The sequence below is a fragment of the Callorhinus ursinus genome, unplaced genomic scaffold, assembly GCF_003265705.2.
Source record: "Callorhinus ursinus isolate GAN/ISIS: 27379988/994484 unplaced genomic scaffold, GSC_fseal_2.0 scaffold36, whole genome shotgun sequence".
NCBI lineage: Eukaryota > Metazoa > Chordata > Mammalia > Carnivora > Otariidae > Callorhinus > Callorhinus ursinus.
Window position 1 is genome coordinate 15,265,891 of NW_027397098.1, and position 20,327 is coordinate 15,286,217.

General features: G+C 49.4%; 1 protein-coding gene across 9 annotated transcripts in view; it reads right to left on the minus strand.

Annotated features, from left to right (window-relative positions):
* WDR37 (WD repeat domain 37) overlaps positions 1-20,327 on the minus strand; it is a 62,144-nt gene that overhangs the window by 11,475 nt on the left and 30,342 nt on the right. For 8 of the 9 annotated variants that reach the window (XM_025853597.2, XM_025853593.2, XM_073879979.1 and 5 more), the window contains 4 exons: positions 16,704-16,748; positions 14,930-15,006; positions 9,013-9,253; positions 7,583-7,724 (listed from right to left, as the gene is read on the minus strand). In XM_025853597.2, coding sequence (XP_025709382.1) covers positions 7,583-7,724; positions 9,013-9,253; positions 14,930-15,006; positions 16,704-16,748 — 505 coding nt within the window. The remainder of the gene's footprint in view (positions 1-7,582; positions 7,725-9,012; positions 9,254-14,929; positions 15,007-16,703; positions 16,749-20,327) is intronic. The other variant, XM_025853591.2, reaches the window with a different exon arrangement.

Genomic DNA, 20,327 nt, shown 5'->3' on the forward strand with positions numbered 1-20,327 from the left:
ACATGGAAGATGACGTGTGACGTGCAGATATGTGCACACGGATGTTCCAGCATGCCCACGAGAAGGGGCGCGGGCTGCATGGAACATGGAATATGTGTGCACGTATGCATTAAACAAGCCAGAACCAAGCTCACACCGACACTGAAGGGGCTGCTACCTCAGCCACTCTGACGAACAAGTGTCCTGTAATCAGGGTTTCGATTTGCTACTGAAGGAGCCTGAGGAGACAAGAAACACTTGGCACCAGGGAGCACCCATGGCTCCCACACCCAAGCAAGGACAGCGACAGAAAACCCCAGGTCATGCTGAAAGGTCAGAGTTAGCTATCATCAGTCTTCTGACTCCCCATCTCCTTATTCACGTGGGAGACGAACCCGAGCGACAGGCACCTTCTGTGCCTGATCATATGAGGACTGACTCTCTGGGGGTCCTGGTGCTCACGGGCCCAAGACAGGCGCTGCCCTGGACTGGGGACCACAGCCGCCTCTACTCACCAGTCACGTGAGCTGTCACAATCACGGGGGTGGGGGACTGCCACACACACGATGGGAAAATACTTTTATTCCTTCAGTTTACTAAGCCTTAGCCAGACTAGACTCCCTTAAGCAAAGGTTCAGACCTTGTGGGGCATGGCCAAAGCAAGCAGCTCTCCAGGCTGCAAGTCCCAGTGCCCTGTCCTGTGTGTGAGGCAAGGAACCCAGGAGACAAATGGCTGCCATCCCAAGAAGTTCGCGCATACTGCTCCCCAGCCTTCTCTGCAGGGACACTTCACGCTTCATCAGACCAGGTGGGTAACAGCACGGGGTCTACAGTCTCTGGGTTAAGTACCAGCACTCAACTCCATGGACTCTGCAATGAGTACTAATAACACTCAGCCCTGGAGTCTCTGGACTGAGTGCCAACATCTGGCTCAGTGTGGGGCTCCAACAGCATGTAGGAAGCTGCTGGAAGTGTCCAAAGTCCCTCTCTGTACACACACACACACACACACTTTAAATAGTCTTTTTAAAAAAGGTCTGGTCCTTGAGGGATTCTGGAGAAACCAGTCAGTGGAGCCTCTGAGGACAGAGGGAAATGGAGTGTTACTCCGCTGTCAGCAGCATCTGCACCCTGCGGGCCCAACGGCAAGGCTGAGTGCAAAAGCAAGCGCAGATGCTGAATGGGTGATCTGAGGCCCACCTGGGCCCGGCATGGGCAGTCAGGCGCCAGGCGCACAGACCATGAGCACCACCATCTTCCAAAAGCAAGCACTGCCTTCAGGCGGCTGCTCCCTCCCCACCCTGCTCGCCGCACACCTCACTCGGCGCCTTTTGCCAACACGACCAGGCTGGTCCACACACATCTCAGGTCCATCTTAGTGAGTCTGTAACAGTTAGGAAGTGTTTAGTCTGTGTTAACAGCCTGACGATTCTTCTTCAGGTCATCTCAGTGAAAAGTGAAGCAACTGATAACTCACAACAAATCTGTCAAGTAAAGTGATTTAAACACATGAATTTCCTTAAAGTCCTTATTTTTATTAGGTACCTATTAGCCCTTCTTAAATGAGGAATTTTCAAAGAGTAAATAAATATTAAATCTCCTCTTACTTTGAAAAACTGTACTCTGAATTGGAAACAACTTTTAAATGTATCAAGAGGGGACTGTTAAGTAAATTCTCAAGTCCCCAAACTACAGACTAGAAGCCGGAGGTGAAGGGGAGGTGCGGGTGCCGACACAGGACAACCCGCAAAATCTCTCCGCAAAATCCAATGACACCTGAAAAACGGCCGCATTTACAGGAAAACCACAGCCTTGTCTGCGAACGCGAGGTGTGGAGCTGCCCCTCAGCAGCTCTAGTTGCTCACTGTATTCACTAACCTCTCCTTGCTCATTTCCATGAAAATGTGCACTAAAAATGACACGTCCTAAATACACCATAACACAACCACTGGGGCAGTATACTGGGGCTGTCCTTAGTCTCTCTCGACCTTGGTTTTATGATAACTTTATTAACCAACTATTACCAGGAATTACATGACATGCTAAACCTTCTCAAAATTATTTTCGAACCATCTAATTAAAAAGAAGACAATTCCAGACTCTCGGGCACCTGGGCAGGGAGTGTAAAAGTGAAAGGAGTTTAGGCTCAATGAGCATTCAGCCGCTGTGATGCTACAAGGCCCCCTTCTTCCTCAACTGTCACTCCCACCCCAGGGGCTCTTCTGAAGCTATCCTCCAGTACACCCAGAAGAAACCATGCAGTACAACATGGATCTCCTCATCCTCCTCACAGACAAGGGCTCACAAGTGATCACCAAGAATAACGGACCTACAAACCAAATGCAGTCTACCAAAATCTCAGCCTCCAAGGTGGTCCATCACCAGACAGCCCCCATACACCCCCAACATGGGCCTGCACACAGAACACTTAAAATCCACCATCACCCAGTTAAAAATGTCATGCTGTCAAAATGCTTTTTCTCTGGACGTCTGGGTGGCTCAGTCGGTTAAGCGACTGCCTTCAGCTCAGGTCATGAGCCTTGGCATCCCAGGATCCAGTCCCGCATCCGGCTCCCTGCTCAGCGGGGAGTCTGCTTCTCCCTCTGACTCTCCCCCTTCTCATGCTCTCTCTCTGTCACGCACTCTCTCCCTCAAGTAAATAATAAGAAAATAAAATCTTTAAAAAAAATGCTTTTTCTCTTCAAAAGCAAAGAAAACTGCTAATCGCATGACACAAAATTTAAAGCTATTTTCATCTCATACATATATGACCGAGAATTTGGTATTTAGTATTAAATACCTTCCCTGGTTATTTGGGAATAAAAGCATATGAAAATGTCTTAGCTTTAGAGCAACCATTATCATTTCTCATCTGATTTTTTTTTTTTTAATTTTGTTTTGTTAGATGTGGTGTTTTGTTTTCTTTAGAAGAAAACACCAAAGTTCACATTTGGAGGATAAAGTTATAATCATATGGGAAGAATTAAAGCAAAACAGGAAGAAAAAAAAAAAACCAACTTTGCATTCTCAGATATTTTACCCATGTTGAGTTAATTTCAGAGTTTCTTCAATGCCAGAGTTTACTCACACTTATGAATACTGTCAGCTGGGTACAGACTGGAGTCATTGGCCACCCACGGAGGAAGCTTAATGACCAGTGACTGCCTCAACTGTCAGTCCCTTTTTATAGCAATTGAAACAAAACAAAAACTAAGAAAAGTGGGGGGCCCTTCACCACGACCCACAGAGGAGGGCAGTGCCAGGAGGGAGGAAGCCAGGACCTCCTGTTAGAGGACAATCCAGATTTTGGCAGCTCTCATGTTCCTTTCAAAGGACAGTTAGTGGACTGAACCTTACGATGAGCTTTATTACCATCAAAGCCTCTTGCAGAAGGTCTCTGTATGCACAACCCACAAGGCCAGAGTCCGGCTGGGATCAGTGGGGTGCTGCACCCCACCACCCGGAGCATGCACCACTGTTCGGGAAGGGAAGGGCAAGCTGTCCTTCACAGCACAAGCCTTCCCCACACAGCTCACTGACTGAATCCTACTGTCGGGACGCACACACGAACATGGAAGGATTTAGCTGATTTCAGATGAAAAGCACTGGATTTCAGTTCAATCTCCTGACGATGAAGACAGAAATTACGAAAACAAACCGCTGATAGTTCAAATTCCTGACATTCCAAAACACTTCAGTTAAATCTTTTTATTCTTTCCAAGAAGAGTACACACAATTTCTCATTCCTGCTATTGGGAAAACAACCAGTGACATAAAGTATCTAAAATCCACCTTGGCGGAACTCGGTGCACCCTGGGCCCGACCGGCAGCCGCTCCCACAGTCACAGCCAGAGCTGCGCTGAGGAAATCCTATCACAGTAACGTTCCTATTATAATAAAGGGCTTTCACAATACACAGTGAAAACTGAAAGGGAACACAAAAGACGGAAAAAACACTATTTGGCCTTCTAAACGTTTCCAATGAGAACCTTACACAGAGCTTATGTCAAGCAGAAATCACGGCAGCACAAACTTCGAGGCGCTACATCTCAAACTCTTCCTTTACCAAAAGGCACAGAATTCGCAGCAGCACAGGTAACAGTACGACAAAATGAAAAGGAAAAAATCTCTCCCAGACCCCAGAAAAATCAAATTATAAAATTAGGCCAATAATCTTGAAACCTATACAGCTACATCTTGCCTCAAGAAAACCGAACACATCGGACACCTGGGTGGCTCAGTCGTTAAGCGTCTGCCTTCGGCTCAGGTCATGGTCCCAGGGTCCTGGGATCGAGTCCCGCATCGGGCTCCCTGATCTACGGAGAGCCTGCTTCTCCCTCTGCCTCTGCTCAACCCCCTGCTTGTGCTCTCTTCTTTCAAATAAACCTTAAAAAAAAAAAAAAAGAAAGAAAAGAACAAGAAAACCCAACATACAGAAATTCAAAATAACTGGACAACTAAGTAAATGACATTATAAAACATCAGATTCTAACCTAACTTTACTTAATATGTGATGAGTTCCTATAGATGAAAACATGCCCTAAGATAGTAGTTTTGCATAGTGTGTCCCACATCATCTCAAAGTGAAATACGTGGTCATGTATTTTTAAGAAACACTGCCTCTGCTTAAGCAATGATCCACCAAAAGAACACTCCGCCTATAACTCTTCAGGTGACACCAACAAGTAAGGAATGGAAAAGCTCTTGTCGGAGCTGTGCTTTTCATGTTCAGAAAAGAAACGGGTTAAAAGAACTCAAGAAAATCACCCCAGGAAACCAAGTTACCTCCCAGGCTAGAAGACAGCTCGAGAGAGAACAGTGTGACTTATTTCCTACAGTGGTGAGCACCGATGGATGCCAGAGAGGCGGCCATGGGTCCGTGATGGCAGCCGTGGCCAGTGGGAAGAGACGGGTGCAGCAGGGGCATCTGTCAGAGGGACCAAAGGTTTGAGGGGAGGAAGGAGAGCCTAGTGTGTCTGAGAAGCCACACTCAGAACATCACAGGTGAGTGATTAAACTGAACACACAGTCAAAATCAGCCGCTCCTGTGCACTTAGTCGGGACTTAGGCTCCTGTGTTCTAAAAGAAAGCATGCCCTTGGGTGGGCACATGCTGACATCACTTGCACACGTACCATACTGCGTAGGATTTATTTGTCCTATGAGCTCAAACCTAGAGAGCCCCCGCCAGAGACAAGAAAGCAACAGTTATTGACTAAGAAGAGGCTCACCTAAACACCCTATCCATGTCTCACCTCCTGCTCTTCCGAACTGCAATGATTCGCAGAGGCTTACGGCAATCAGAACACAGGAAGGTTGTTTAGTAGGGATCACGCAGGCTGCAGCCCCACCTGCTGACCATGCAGCGTGGGGTCTTACCAGGCAGGGGCCTCTCCACACTGTGGGAGCAGAGGCTCCCACCTGCACACAATCATGATGAGGGAACAGAGGACAGACTCGGGCTGCAGCCACAGGAAACAAGCCCCAGCTGGGCCCTGCCAATTCCCAAAGGCTTAAAAAAAGGTAAAACCTCCCCTTCTCTGAACCTTACCACGGGAAATCAGCGCCAAAGGGAGAACGTTTCCTTATCTTTGTAACTACACGTCAACGAACATGCTCATTCATCCTAATTCGGTTAAGAGAAAACGCACATGGTCTGATTAAGAGTGGTGCTTGTATAAATCTTCTGTGTTTGCTCAAAAGCCCACATGTCCTCAGCTATAGTGAACGGAAGCATCAACTTCTATCCTGGGGGATGCTGATGCAAGAGGCCCAGGGACAGACACAGGTCCACGCCTCCTCTACGGAACTCCTGATTCCGTGAGAATAACAAGCCTTCATAATCAATTATGTTCCCTCATAATTATACCTCTTCAAAAACAGCCATTATTTCATATATCCACCAGCTGCAACACGACACCCCCAATCAGACATGCGAAACATGACACCACCTGCCCTACTCCCCTCAATTTCACCTATGCTTGAAACTCTTCAAAATAAAACACCGGGAAGAAGAGAAGTGCAGGCTCAGCGTAGGGCTGTGCGTGCAGGGGGCCCAGCTCACCTTACACACCAGTGACAGACAGCACAGGGCTCCTCCCGTCCTCCAGGCCCAGAGCAACCTCTCCCCAAATACAGATGACGGGCAGCTGCTCCTGGCACCCTCGGCCCCACCGCTGCCCCCTCCGCATTGTCCAGGCGAGGCTCACTGGAAGCCGTTCCCTCCATGGCCAAGAGCAGAGCCCGCGGGACCGAAACCTGTGAAAGTAGGGGCATGGCAAGAGCCGCCCTACACACAGGCGGCAACACTGCCCTTGATCAACCACAGAGAACTAGCCATCTTCTGTTTCGGGGCTATGGTTACTCTAGTTGGTAGCAAAAAATCACGATTCAATAACCGTGGAAACTCTCAGAACACACCGAGATTTCAACCACCAACACTGCAGCACACCTCAGATGCAAGACACCACTTCTTTTCCAATCTCAAGCTTCTTAAAAAGCTCTGTCCCAGTTTCCTTGCGAACATTTCATTAATCCTGAACATGAAATCTTAGCGTTCTAACACATAAAACAGACTCATTTGCTGCATCATACGAAAGAACGAAGAAAACCCATATTTTCAAGCAGCCAAATAAGCAAGTGTTCATTCATTAAGACGTGTTTACTGAGCATGCGGGAGCTTTTCTGGACATGCAGAAGCTCAAGCAGGACACACACGGCCATGAAGAAACAGGCACAGTCCGGTCCTGAGGGGCAGCGTGCAGGGACAATAGTGGCATGGGAACAGGTGACAAGACAGTCAGGAGGTAGGACTCGTGGAATGGATGGGGCACAGTGGGGAACTAGGGACATCTGTCGGACGAGTAACCGAACAGAGGCCCATGTAATTTGTCAGGAATGGTCAGGGCAGGAGAAAAGTTTTTGGAAGGAAATAAGAGCTCTGTTAAGACACAGTTATGCCTGAGCTGCCCAAGAGATGGCCAAGCAGAGGGAGGCACTACAAGATGAAGGCCGGGGTGTGTGCATGTGTGAGAGAGAGTGTGTGTGCACGCGTGTGAGCATGAGTGTTGTGTGAGAGTGAGATAGTGTGTGATAGTGTGTGCATGTGTGGTAGTGTGAGCGTGTGCATGTGTGACAATCTGAGTGTGAGTGTGTGATAGTGTTTGTGCATGGGAGAGATTGTGTGTGACAGTGTGTGCATGGGTGTGTGAGAGCACATGTGCATTTGTGTGTGAGCGCGCGTGCGTGCGTGTGTCTGGGTGAGTGTGTGCGCATGTTGCACACACGCACACACACGTGTGTCTCTTCCCCAGCTCTGGCTGGGCCCTCTCAGCAGAGGACATGTGTGCCACCAACCCTAGTGTATTTCCTGATCTCCCCCACTGCCCCATTCTACCCCCATCCAATTCCTTGTGGGAACTTCAGTGACTTTGTCTTCTAAGTTCTTGCAAATATACAAATGGAGCTAAACGTTTAGGAAAAGAACAGCCATTTGGGAAGACAGTGGAGCTGGAAATTAAGGTAAGAATTAAGTTTTAATATCCACCCGGCAAAACCTTTTTCATGAATAGTTAAAGAAAGATCTCTAAATGACTGTGACTCACTCCGTATGGCCCTGGAAGACATTCACGGAGTGGATGGAAGGGTCCCTGAAATCCCAAAGACGGAAAGTCGTGTCCCGGGAGGAGGTCACCACAAGCCGCTGGGTGGGGTGTGTGCAACAGTGCGTTAGCTCCTGGTCATGCCCTACAACCAAAGATGACAAAAATGCAAGATCATCCACCTGCAGGTACAGTTAGAGTGATGTTTTCTTAAGAACACAAGAATCAAACAAGTCTTTATGGTCTCTACTGCTAATTTTGTAAATGTGAATAGAGGCAGGAAAAAGTAAGAAATCACTTAAAAACAGCATGTGAGCTCACGGTGGGATTGGTTTTCCCTCAGGAACTGGAAGTCCTTTCATTCATGCATTTAAAGGGGTCAGGAAAAGGAGTGTGAGTGTAACCCACTTCCTGATCCTGACAGTTAGAAGGTCTGGCAAATCTCTTTAGCAGGCTAAGTGCGTGAACAGATTAAGTCTTAATTCTTCACTTCCAGAATAACTTCTAATAATATGATATGTGGAGCCCTTAGTAAAATACAATCTTTAACACTCAATGAGGAAATTCACTTACTGACAAATTTGCAAAAACATCTGAGGTGGGCTTAATTCTAAGATGTCCCGGTGACCCCCATCCCTGGTATACACACCCTGGATGATACCTTCCCTTGAGTTTGGGCAGAACCTGTAAATGTGACGAGATATCACTCCGGTAAGCTCGGTACATTAAAAGGCAAAACAGATTTTGCAGATGTAACTGAGACCTCCAAATCAGGTGGCTTTAAGTTAATCAAAAGAAACTGTCCTGGGTGGGCTGATCTAATCAGGTGGGCCCTTTAGAAGAGATGTTCTCCAGGAAGCTGGAGAGACAGCAAACACCTATGTGGGGAAACACCTCTAGAGGGGGCCACGAGGGACCTGAGGGCACCCTCTGGATGCTAAGAGCAGTCCCCAGCTGACAGCAAGAAAATAAGGACCTCAGCCATACGGGGACCTCAGCCATGGGCCACAACAAAATGAATCCTTCCAACAACGGTAAGTAGGAGGGTGGACTCTAACCCTCAGATGAAATCATAGCCCCAGGCAGCAAACACCACTTCACCCACGAGGGCCAGCGAGCATATGCCCAGAACTCCTGACCCAGGGAAACCATGACGTTATAAATTCTTGTTATCTTAAGACACTAATTTTCTGGAAATTTGCTACAAAGCAATAGGGAGCTTTTCAAATATCTAGGTATAAAGTGCTACAATTAAATCCCCTAAAGACAGAACAAATTTAGCTAACAAACAGTTCTATAATTCAGAAAGAATCCTTGAAAAATCACAACCTGAGTACCATGGGAACTGAACAAGAGGGAATTGGCAAGGTAAGATGTAAACACATGCACATCAATCAAAAAACACAACTGGAAAACGCAAATGTTTAAAGTACCTGTCAGAGAGTGCACAAGTTCTGCCGTCTCCACGTCGAACAGATTTGCCGTTCTGTCCCAGGAGGCCGTCACCGCCTGCTTCCCCCCAACCAGCCAGTCAGCAGCTATGACCACTCCCTGGTGGCTCTTAAGAGATGTCAGTGGCACCCGGATGGTAGGACAGTCACTGGACACGTCTGCGTCCACATCAGGCTCATCTTTATCAGAACACTCTACTTCGTCTTCGCCACAGATCTGCTGCTGATGGTGAGAGCAGAGAAGAAATTCCCTGGGAATCTTGCGTCTTTTCTGACACGGCTACACAATCAGACTGTTGTCATTTGTCTGTCTAGGACTCGATCCTCATTATGACCACTACCAGCACAGTATCTGGTATTTAACTGGAGCTCACAATTTATCAATTGTATGATTATCTACTTGGCTAAAAACCACGACCAAGTATAAGAAAAAAAACTAAGGCCGCTATGACATCAAATGAGCTACCGTCCACTTCCACTAACCAAAATATGGCAAATAAAATGATTTTGAGTTTTCACCATGTATTAATAGAAATGTAATAAAATGTAACTGAAAGTCAGTAATTTATCACAATAAGAAAAGAAACATTTCAATTCTCAGGAGCTACTTAGAATCCCGTTGCTATAGGAATAGATACAAGAGTTCACCTATTTTCCTATAGTATGAATGAGGTCTTTTGTCAAAAGTTAAAATAAAAGCATAAAAGGCTTCGGCTCTTTAAAAAAATGTTTATCTACTCCTTCAACGAATCTTTATCCGGCCCTTACACACTGCCAGGCCACATGCCAGTCTCAGAGCAGAGGAGAGAGAGAACCACTGTCTGACACGGACAACCAGAACAACGGACAGGCCGGTGTGGACAGCGCTGGAGCCAGGGACCGACAACATCCTTGTGTCACAGAGCTTACACGCTAGCAAGGAAGACAGACCACACACACGGGCATGCATGCACGCATCGCCCACACACTAGTATGGAAGTATATAATATACCATTAATCACACACACTAGTGTTAAAGACAGGGTACAGAGAACTATGTCCCACATACACGCACACGGTATAGAGATACAGGTCACATGTGAACATCACATAGGAACATAGGTCAAGGATATATGTCACATGTACACACAAGGGGGGTACAGGTCACACATACACACACGCAGTATAAAGATATGTCTCACACACACACAGTCAGGCAGTAATAAGCATTAGTAAGGAAAATAAAGCAGATGAAGGGATGGACAGTCATAAAAGCTGCTCTTTTATACAAAATTATCCGGAAAAGACTCTGCTAAAGTAACATTTGAGGTGGGACATGAAGAAAACAAGAGAGAAAGGCACACAGACATTTCGGGGAACAGCAGCCCCAGACGAGGGAATAGCAGATGCAAAAGCCCCACGACAGGAGCAGACTGCGCTGCACCAACAAGGTCACGGGGGCAGAGGGGCAGAGGTGAAACGACAGGCGCACAGCTCACACGGGTCCGGATGTGACCCAACCAACAAGACTCTAGAGAAAGGAAGTGGGAGAAACACAGATGTTAACAGAGGATCAGAGCATCAAATGTAAATAAGGAGTCCAAGGGCTGACTGAGCTGGGCAGCGTGGAGGGGATGCCGATGAGCACAGCCCCACGCAGCAGGGACACACAGCCGAGCCAACAGGAGGTACTCAGAGCATGAAAGGCCCAAGGTCTGTGGAGGAAAACCGGGCATTAAGGATGGATGCCGCTGTGCCAGGTCTGAGTACTGCCTACAAGGATCTGGACAAAAGGCAGGCAGGGAGGTGGAAATCCTTGAGGAGTGTGGCAGTGGCCAACTGAGGCAGCATGCCGGGAGCGCACAGCTCGGGGCGCTCACAGGTCAAGTGCAGGAAGCTGAGGAAAAGCCTGGTGGAACCACAGGTGGGATTTCTCCAGGGAGACAGGGACTCACAATCTCGCAGTGAAGTCAGACATACGTAATTATGCAGAGTTACCGATTTCAAAGCACAGTAAAGACTACGAAGCAAAATGCAAGGCACTCTGAGTCAGGCGGGTGGTCTGTGCGGAGCAGCATCAGTAGGGTGGAGAGCACCCAGGAAAAAGGCCGAGCAGACCCATGGAGAGGGAGGTACAGCAAGAGCGTCCCGTCGGGGCTGGAGCCGGGGAGAGCCACAAACTAAGGACTAGGGGCTGGCAAAGGGCTAGCCAAGGTGACAAGTGCAACTCCACAAAGACCACTCCTGACATTGTGCAGACAGAATACAATGTGAGCAGCCAGGCCTGAGACAGGGAGACTAGTTAGTTAGGGGTGGGCACTAGACGTGAAGACAGCTCGGGGTTAACACAGCACCCGCCCCTCAACATGAAGACAGGTCCCAGAAGTGTACTGTTTTCAAGGTGAAAGGACCCTGACTGGTATCCACTTCCAGACAGGAGGAGCAACACGGTCACTACAAATCCCGCATGCGGATGCCCCAACTCGGGGCTTTCCTCCAGGAAACACCAGCCCCTGGGCCACAAGGCTTCTCAGCTCCCACGGCCGCCCCTGAGGAGCTTCCCGACCTCACTGCCCCCAGCAGGCAGGGGTGGTCTGGACGGTGCCTCGGGCAGGTGCAGAAGAGGGGTGCTGGGTGGGGCCACGGCTCGACAGACATCTCTGGGTTGATGTCACAGAAGGGGTACCCCGGGGACAAGGAGAAGTGCGTCCAAAGCGTCACATAAGAATCGGCAGCAGTAAGCTGTCAGAGCAGTGGAAACGGTGGAAGAGGAAGACAGGAAGGGGAAGAAGAGACACGTCGAAGACAACCCCAAACGTCCCGAGAGTGTTGTCCAGTCACCCAGACCCGCAGCAGTGCACCTACTGGGCTCCTCCCCAAGTATCTGGAAGGACAGGTAGCGCGTGAGCATGAACGCAGGGATGTCCTCAGCGCAGGTCCAGGGGAGAGACCTCGGGTCTCAGAAGAGTGGCCTGGAGCTCCCACTTTAGAAAGGTCTAGCTATCAGGATCCATGTTGGAAAGGTGACAGACCCTTTACAGAAGTCATCTTCCCAAACTACACAAGGAACGAAAAGATATCTTGAAATGCAAATGTGCTAAATCCTATTCATGAATAATTACAAGATCTTTTAACACTAACATGACAAAAGGCAGGGGGTGGAGGGTGAGAACTGCTCATGCGTTAGTGTCTTAGGGACGATCTGTTCCAGCTGAACCGCCTTCACTGTCAGCAGCACTGGAACTGAACGTCCAGCACTGCCAAGTCCACACCAGGTACCTCGTGAGCACCAGCAGCCCCAGAACTGAGGAAGCCCTGACTCACTCACTGAAATCGGGGCTCCTGGGCAGGAAGGGCCCCTGCGAGCTGCTTAGGTAACTCGCTTCAATTTTTACTTTCCAAAGAGGAAAATTAAGCCACTCACTAGGTTAAATTAGTTAGTCAACATCACACAACTGGTGGTACATGGTGACTTAACAGATAATCTAGAACTGTTTCCACTACACCACGCAAATATTTCTTTATCAGTGTGGTGGACGCCAAGTGAAATTCGCTGGTCCAAATTAAAAAGAAAACATACAGGGGCGCCTGGGTGGCTCAGTCGTTAAGCGTCTGCCTTTAGCTCAGGTCATGATCCTGGAGTCCTGGGATCGAGCCCCACGTCGGGCTCTGCACTCAGCAGGGAGTCTGCCTCTCCCCCCGGCCCTGCTCTCAGGCTCTCTCCCTCCCTCTCTCTCAAATATAAAATCTTTTTAAGAAAAGAAGACAAAACATCTGTCTAAAAGCTGTACTGATGAAAATGAACAAAATCTTAGCAGATGAGAGTTTTGTTTTCACATGCGGGAGAACTGTTAAGAAAACCTGAGCCAAGACCAGCCAGCAAAAGCTTATGATGACTAGCAGCAGGGTTTGTGCTGGGTGGGGCTACAGAAGGCAGGCCGTGCCAACCCCTCCGACCCCTCCATATGGCCGGGCTGCTGGGGCGGCTCTGGTCACTGATGGACACAGGCTTAGCTCCATTCGGAAGGTGCTCTCCTGGATTACCCCCAAAACCTGAGGCAGCCCAAGGCAAGCAAAATCATAAAGAAAAAAAGAAAGCTGATTTAATACTGTAAATAATCCGTTCAGTTTTTGTAACATAAGTACTGGAAATATGTCTTCCTCTGCCAAAACTGGCATGTTTCTTATTTTGTTTCGGGCTCCCTGCTCCGCGGGAGGCCTGCTTCTCCCTCTCCCGCTCCCCCTGCTTGTGTTCCCTCCCTCGCTGTGTCTCTCTCTGTCAAATAAATAAATAAATAAATCTTTAAAAAAAAAGAAAAAGAAAAAAAACAAGTCCATACAGTGTTAACACCTTCTCTGAACTTTCGGAGCGTGAACCCTCGCCTCCCCTCTGCCCTGTCAGCACTACTTCCTGAGTGAATTCCCACAGCAGGTGACAGTCTGGTTATTCCACAAGGGGAAAACATGTTAAGACAAAAGACACAACGTGCTCAATTAAAAATGAACTGTTCAGGGGCGCCTGGGTGGCTCAGTCGGTGAAGCGTCTGCCTTTGGCTCAGGTCACGATCTCAGCGTCCTGGGACCGAGCCCCATGGGCGGGGGGGCGGGGGGAGGGGGTGCCTGCTGAGCAGGGAGTCTGCTTCTCCATCTCCCGCTGACCCTCCCCCCTGCTCTTGCACGCGCTCTCTGACAAATGAATAAACTCTTTAAAAAAAGAATTGTTCGGACCTCTTCACTAAAGAAAACTCTTACTCATCACTGGAATGTATTAATTACTTAATATATCTTCAAAGAAACCGATGTTTAAGCTGCTTTAAAAAAAGAAATGGGGGCACCTGGATGGCTCAGTCAGTTGAGCGTCCAACTCTTGATTTCTACTCAGGTCATGATCTCAGGGTCGTGGGATCGAGTCCCACGTCAGGGTCCCTGCTCAGGGGGGAATCTGCTTGAGATACTCTCTCCCCCCACTCATGCTCTCTTTCTGTCTCTCTCAAAATAAATAAATCTTTTAAAATAATTAGAACAAAATAAAAAAAGCAACCACGGAACGTTCAAAGGTGGAAGCACCCCAAGCGCAGGGTGACTGCCGTCCTCCTGAAAGCTACAGCCAGAGTGCACACCATGCTCCAGCTGCGCTCAGCTGCCCGGCGTGTGCCCCCACCCGCGTGCGCAACATAGGGACAGGCTAGCCACTCGTGAACCCCAGATGGCAGAACACTGCCCTGCAGAGGAAGCTAGGGAGGTGGTCTCTGCAAGACAATAAACACAGGGTGCTGGGCTAGGGGAACCGCTGCATCTGACAGGACAAAGGTCATCGAAGGCTCTGTGGTTTAAACCCACCCACCATTCCTCTCCATATGCAACCTCCCATTACCTGCGTTAAAACTTCACCCACGTGATAATGACACACACTGTTTACCTTACATGAAAGACATGTTGTCTAAAATACACGAAATATTTAGAAATAGGACGGAATCGTACAAATTTTTAAACATTAATGGCCAATGGAAAGGGGGGTGAGAACAAACAACACACACACAAAGGAAGGCACTGTCTTGGTCTGTTCGGGCTGCCAGAACAAAACACCAAGACTGGGTGGCCACAATCAAGGTGTGGCCTTCCTGGCTTGTCACAACATACTCCCATGGCCTCTCCTGGGCACCCGCAGGGAGAGGAAACACCGATCCTCTGGGATCAGGCCCCAGCCTCAGGACCTTATTACTTCCATAGAGGCCCACCTCCAAATACAGTCACACTGGGAGGTGAGGGCTTCAAACTATGGGATGCGGGGGGCAAGGGGAGGGGTCACATACATCCAGGCTGTAAGACATTATAAATTTATCCTAAACTTTGCAAATGTCCAGAACCCTACCAACATACCCCATGTCGCGCTTTCAGGGTAAGTAAAGGTGCTGCTTACAGTAGTGTCGGCAATGGGCTGGGGTGTCGGCAGCTGAACGGCATAACTCCAAATGTGGGCAGTCTGATCTCCAGAAGCTGAGGACAGAAATTAGGGCACAATTACCCAAAGTGCACACCATGTGTAAAATGTGCTTTCTGCTAGGCTCTGTAACTCAGTGATCCTGAGCTACATCTGAGACTGCATGATACTACCGACAACAGGCTAAATGTATATAATTAAGACAGTGGTTAAATATATCCCCTTTCATTTTAGGGTAAAAAGTTGTAAGAAATTTACAAACAGATTTTATTCTCCATCTATCTAACCTAAGTAAACTGGAACCCAACTACACTTCAGCTTATGACCACAGTAGTTTCGAGGTATCTTAGAAAAGCGAGTCTCACGCAAACGTGTGCTCTCTTCCACTCCACACTGATGGGCTCACAACCTGCCGGGCCCCCACTGAGTACTGAGACCTTACTTTCATGAGCCAAGTGTGCCAAGTGCTGCTCAGACTGGAGACCGGAAAGAGAAAGGACAGTGAAGGGCACACACGGGCACACACCGGCCCACAGATGTGCCAGACGGAGGACCTGCCTGAACCCACTTCTCTCTGTGGCTGAAGTTCCCCAAAGCGGCCACACGTGGACTGTGGCACATTTGTTGTGGTGTCAAGCGAGTTCATGGCCTGACCTGCGAGCTCGCTTAGCATCGGCCCACGTGACCCTCTCCAGCCCACTACATGCTCTGCTACAGCTTCCATCAGCCCTTATGAGAATGTCTTGATTTCCTCCCTGCCCCACCTCTGGTTGTCACTGGTCTCCCTCCACCCTCCCTCTTCACAGTCACACACCAAACCATTTCACAAGGTGTAAAGTTCTCCAATTGTTCATTCAGGCATCAACTAGCTACTGTGGTCAAGGCCTGTTCACACAGAAGGCTCTCAAATTGACTTTCCCACCATACTCTGCTCACATGGAAAAGCACCTGATTAACCCCATTTTCATCCTCTACCCCAGGGTAGCAAAATCTGGCCTACAGGCCAAAGCCAGGCAACAACCCACTGTGAGAATAAGGCTTACTGCCCACAGCCATGGCCGCTCACCTGGGCACCCCCTCTGCTGCTTTCACACTAACACAGAGCTAAGAAGTTGTGACACGGACCATGGGGCCCTCAAAGATGAGAACATTTACTTCTGGTCCTTCACAAGAAAGCTCACTGACCTCCACTCACCAAACATTTATCCTTCAAGATTACTGTCAGGGTCCCCAAAAATCAGGTGTCAGATGATTTTACAGGAAGACTCCTCCGTCCAACATAAAATTATGGCAAACCCATGCTACCAGGGCCCAGGAGCGCTCCCCAGAAAGAAGTAAAAACACTGGCCCTGCAGAGCGCCATGACCTGGGGCTATTTCCGCGTCTCTGCTTCAGGTGCATGCAGGATTAGGAACTTGCCAGCAGTGACAGGGCAGGAGAAAAGCAAGGTCAGTCTTCTGAGAAATACCACAGTGTGAGCGGGAAGGCCGGTGACCACCACGTGCTCTGTAAGGCAACCTCACGGTGGGTCACCTGCAATCTCACACGAGAGTCAAGCTCATCTAACTCACAATCCACTATGGTTTAAAAAGGTTCTATTTGACATGTTTTTCCTTCTCCATTCCTCGAGTATTGCATAAAATGGCTACCAATGACCATCTGACTTTCGTATGAGGCACGGACGAGAAAGGGATGACTACAGCTATTTCAAAATTATCAATAATTTTGTTCAATAAAGAAAAAATCAACATACCAGTAAGAGCCAACTGCTCAGATGGATGAAACTTTATAGAATTTACTGCAAAATAAAAATATTACAAAAACAGGTTTAAAATAACATATCAACAATATTTATCAAAGCTACAGCACAAACTACAAGGTGACTTTAAAAGTTAAAAGAACTATAAGAGTTCAATATTAGATCCTCCCATATAATTAAGCTATGAGTAAACATATAAGAGACTAGAGATACATGAAAACACAATTATCAACTATCACACTGCCAAAGTATAGGTAGGACACGCGGAAGAAAAATATAAATAATCTACTTCTTTTTATAGATAAGGAAGCCACCTAGAGTTAAAAGTAAGTCGGGACAGAAATGAAAACACTTATGACAACAGACAGAGACAGAATATAGTAGGGACGTGGCTGACTGCCCAGCCCATCAGGCAAAAGGCCACCCTGCCTCCTGTCCCGTTCCAGGAGACCCCAGGAACGGACAAAGCTGGCAGGCGCCTGCCAGCTTGGGAAGAGTCAGGATCAGTGTGGACAGTTGTGGCAATCTGCCCAAGTCTTCCCAGGTGGTGCTCCTTTGCTGGGATGAGGGAGCAGGAGAGAAGAGCAGCCTTCCCCTCGTCCCGACAGTTTAGCGACGAGACGGCAGCTGGAGTGTGCCGAGACTGGAACCCGGTTGCTGGAACCTCCCTGCCTGCCACCGAGCTCTCCCAGGAAGAATGAAAGGAGCGGCTTCCAGGCACCCCAACACAGAGCTGACCTGGGTCAGGGCACGTGGGGCAGCCAGCCCTCACACCCACACAGGGAAGACACGCACGGCGTGCACAGAATACACAGGAAGTTTTAGCAAACTTCAGCAAGTGCCTTCAGGATGATTCTGTCAGCTATGCCACTGGAATTCTGTTTTTCCTTTTTTTTTTAAGATTTTATTTATTTATTTGACAGAGAGAGAGAGACAGGAGAGAGAGAACACAAGCAGGGGGAGTGGGAGAGGGAGAAGCAGGCTTCCCGCTGAGCAGGGAGCCCGACGTGGGGCTCGATCCCAGGACCCTGGGATCATGACCTGAGCCGAAGGCAGACACCCAACGACTGAGCCACCCAGGCGCCCCTGGAATTCTGTTTTTCTGAGGAACTGGAAAATGCTAGAAGATGCTTTCACTATTAACTCTAGACGACAGAAAATGTGGGAAGAACTCGTGGAAAACGACCTCCTTAAAAACAGCAAACCATAAATAATGCCTACAATAAACATAACACTCCCAGTGCCAAGGAGCAACTGGTAAGACCAGCGGCCACTTTGCACCCTGATGGCTGTGTGACCTTGAGCACCTTCCTAGTGACACAGGGAGCATGGACACCACGTTTCTACAGGCTCCGTGAGATGCGAAAGAACGCACGCTGAGTGCTCGGCCAAGAATCTGGCATACAGTGGGTGCTTAATGACTGCTCACAGCCACAGTGCTGGCTAACTGTCAGCAGTGTTTGCACAGGTCTAATAAAGTGAAAACTGAGCACTGATCTTACCCAAGGGACAGTGCCACAACTGCACCAGAGGCGAGCTCAGGTGCCACCAGCAGAGGGCGGGCTGCAGCGACACCATCCCCCCGCCAGAGTCAGCGCACTGTGGCTAATGCAGAAAAGGACGGCGAGCCCCGCGAGCACCCTAAAGACATGCAGCAGCCCCCAACATGCAGCTAACTCAACACACAGTGGCCACAGAGGGAGCAGAAAGGGAGAGGACACCAGAGACAAACGGTCTTCACGACGAGCTTCGAAGACACCTCATCTATTGTTTGTGGGCCTAACTCTAACACAAACGTGAAAGGGAACAAGACATGGGAGAAAGCACCATCTCCTGCACAGCAGGCCTGACTCGGGAGGGCTCCAGCAGGGGCAGCTGCAACGCTCAGCATGGGACCCTTGAGGCAGAGGGGCCGATGCACAGGAGGGCGCTTGGTCAGGTGATACGAGAGGAACGAGCCAGGACAGACACATGTCAAACCACCTGTGGTGAGTCACATGGATGAGAAATCCCGGGGTGGGGCGGAGCAGGGTTAAACGGACCTTCACCATGTCATCAGAGCACCACATAGTGGGTAAAGCAAAAGCCAGGACACAAGCCCTACACAGATGGCGCCCGGAGGACAGCACCCTCGGGAGAAGGGAAGGCCAGACACGCGAGCGCCCCAACTCCCGTCACCCAGCCTCACCACACCCAGGGCAGCGCCGCACCCCACATGCTGGCCGCAGGACGTGGAAGGAACACACGCAGGGCAGCCCACGAAGAGCAGGGCGTCGAAGCCGTCCGGCGGCATGGGAGGCTCTAGGGAAGGGACGAGAGCCACAACAAAGGAACAGAGACGCTTGTCGAGTCTGGCCATGGGAGCAGACGGTCATCCCGTGGCCAGACCACAGGGGTGGAGCGAGGGGATGGATTTGGAATAGACACAGAAACCAGACCAAATAAAAATAAGGCACCTGCAAGGAGGGCACGTACATGAGCAGCTGTGAACAATACCCATGTGGCCATACTGAGATTTGAGTAAGAACCGCACTGCAGCTACTTGCAAGGACAGAGTGGAGAGTAACCTATGTGGCAAGGGAGTGTGTCCTCACTGCCTCTGTAAGAATCACTTGTCTAAGACTCAAAACCTCACAAACAATAAAATAGGCTATTTGGGAAAATGGGAGAAAAAAGCAGAATACATAAAGCTGTTAAAAGGGGCTTCACTTTTGGGGAAGTGAAATGGAGTACGAAGGAGAGGCAGGAGCCTGCGGTAACATTTTATACAGGCTGCTAACACCCTCTTATTTTTTAGGCGATGTGTACGAGTTTCACCGTATCGATGTTCTTCAACGAATAAACGCGCAGTGGGGAAACAAAGGCTCAGCACACGTTCACCTGAGAACATCTGCAAAGCCGTGAGCATCGACCCCGCCCGCCCAGACACCCCCTGTGGAGACAGAGCTGCATGCGGAGGGGCGTGAGAAGGCAGCAGGGACCCCCGAGGGAACGAGACCCTGAGAGAGGGAAGAGTGTGGGTCACAGCCCAGACAGGACAACAGACGTGCCCCCACCGGGCGAAGTCTGCAGGTGGGGCACACGCGGCCACGGAAGCAGAAGGCAGGCGCCACCTGCGCGTGTCTACGAAGGGGAGGGCTGTGGCGGTGGCTGGCGAGGGGAGAGGGAGCCGGGAGGCGACCTGACAGACTGGAGTGGAGAGTAGGCCAGGAAGAAGGAACCACCAAGGGCACCCGGAAGGAAGTGGGCGAGATGCGGTCAGAACACAAGGTGTAGGCATGGGGGCAGCTCAGGGGGCAGGGCAGAGCTGCTGCAACCGCCGTGCATTACCTGCAGGGAGGAAGCCCGGGGACGGACGGCAGCCCTCCCTGGGCCCTACTACATGCAAAGCAACATCACCCTGAAAGGGAACCTCTGAAATGAATACACAGTCTTTGACAAAAGTAGACATTTCAGTTCCAAATTTGCTGACATGCGGCTTTCTAGGCAACGGTAAAAGAAACATAGACAATTCCTACTCGCATGCTATTCCCCAACAAGGCTCCCGCTGCGCAGGCAGCATCGCTCTGACCGCCCACGAGTGCCCGTGGGCCCCACAGCCAGATCAGCACACCTCCC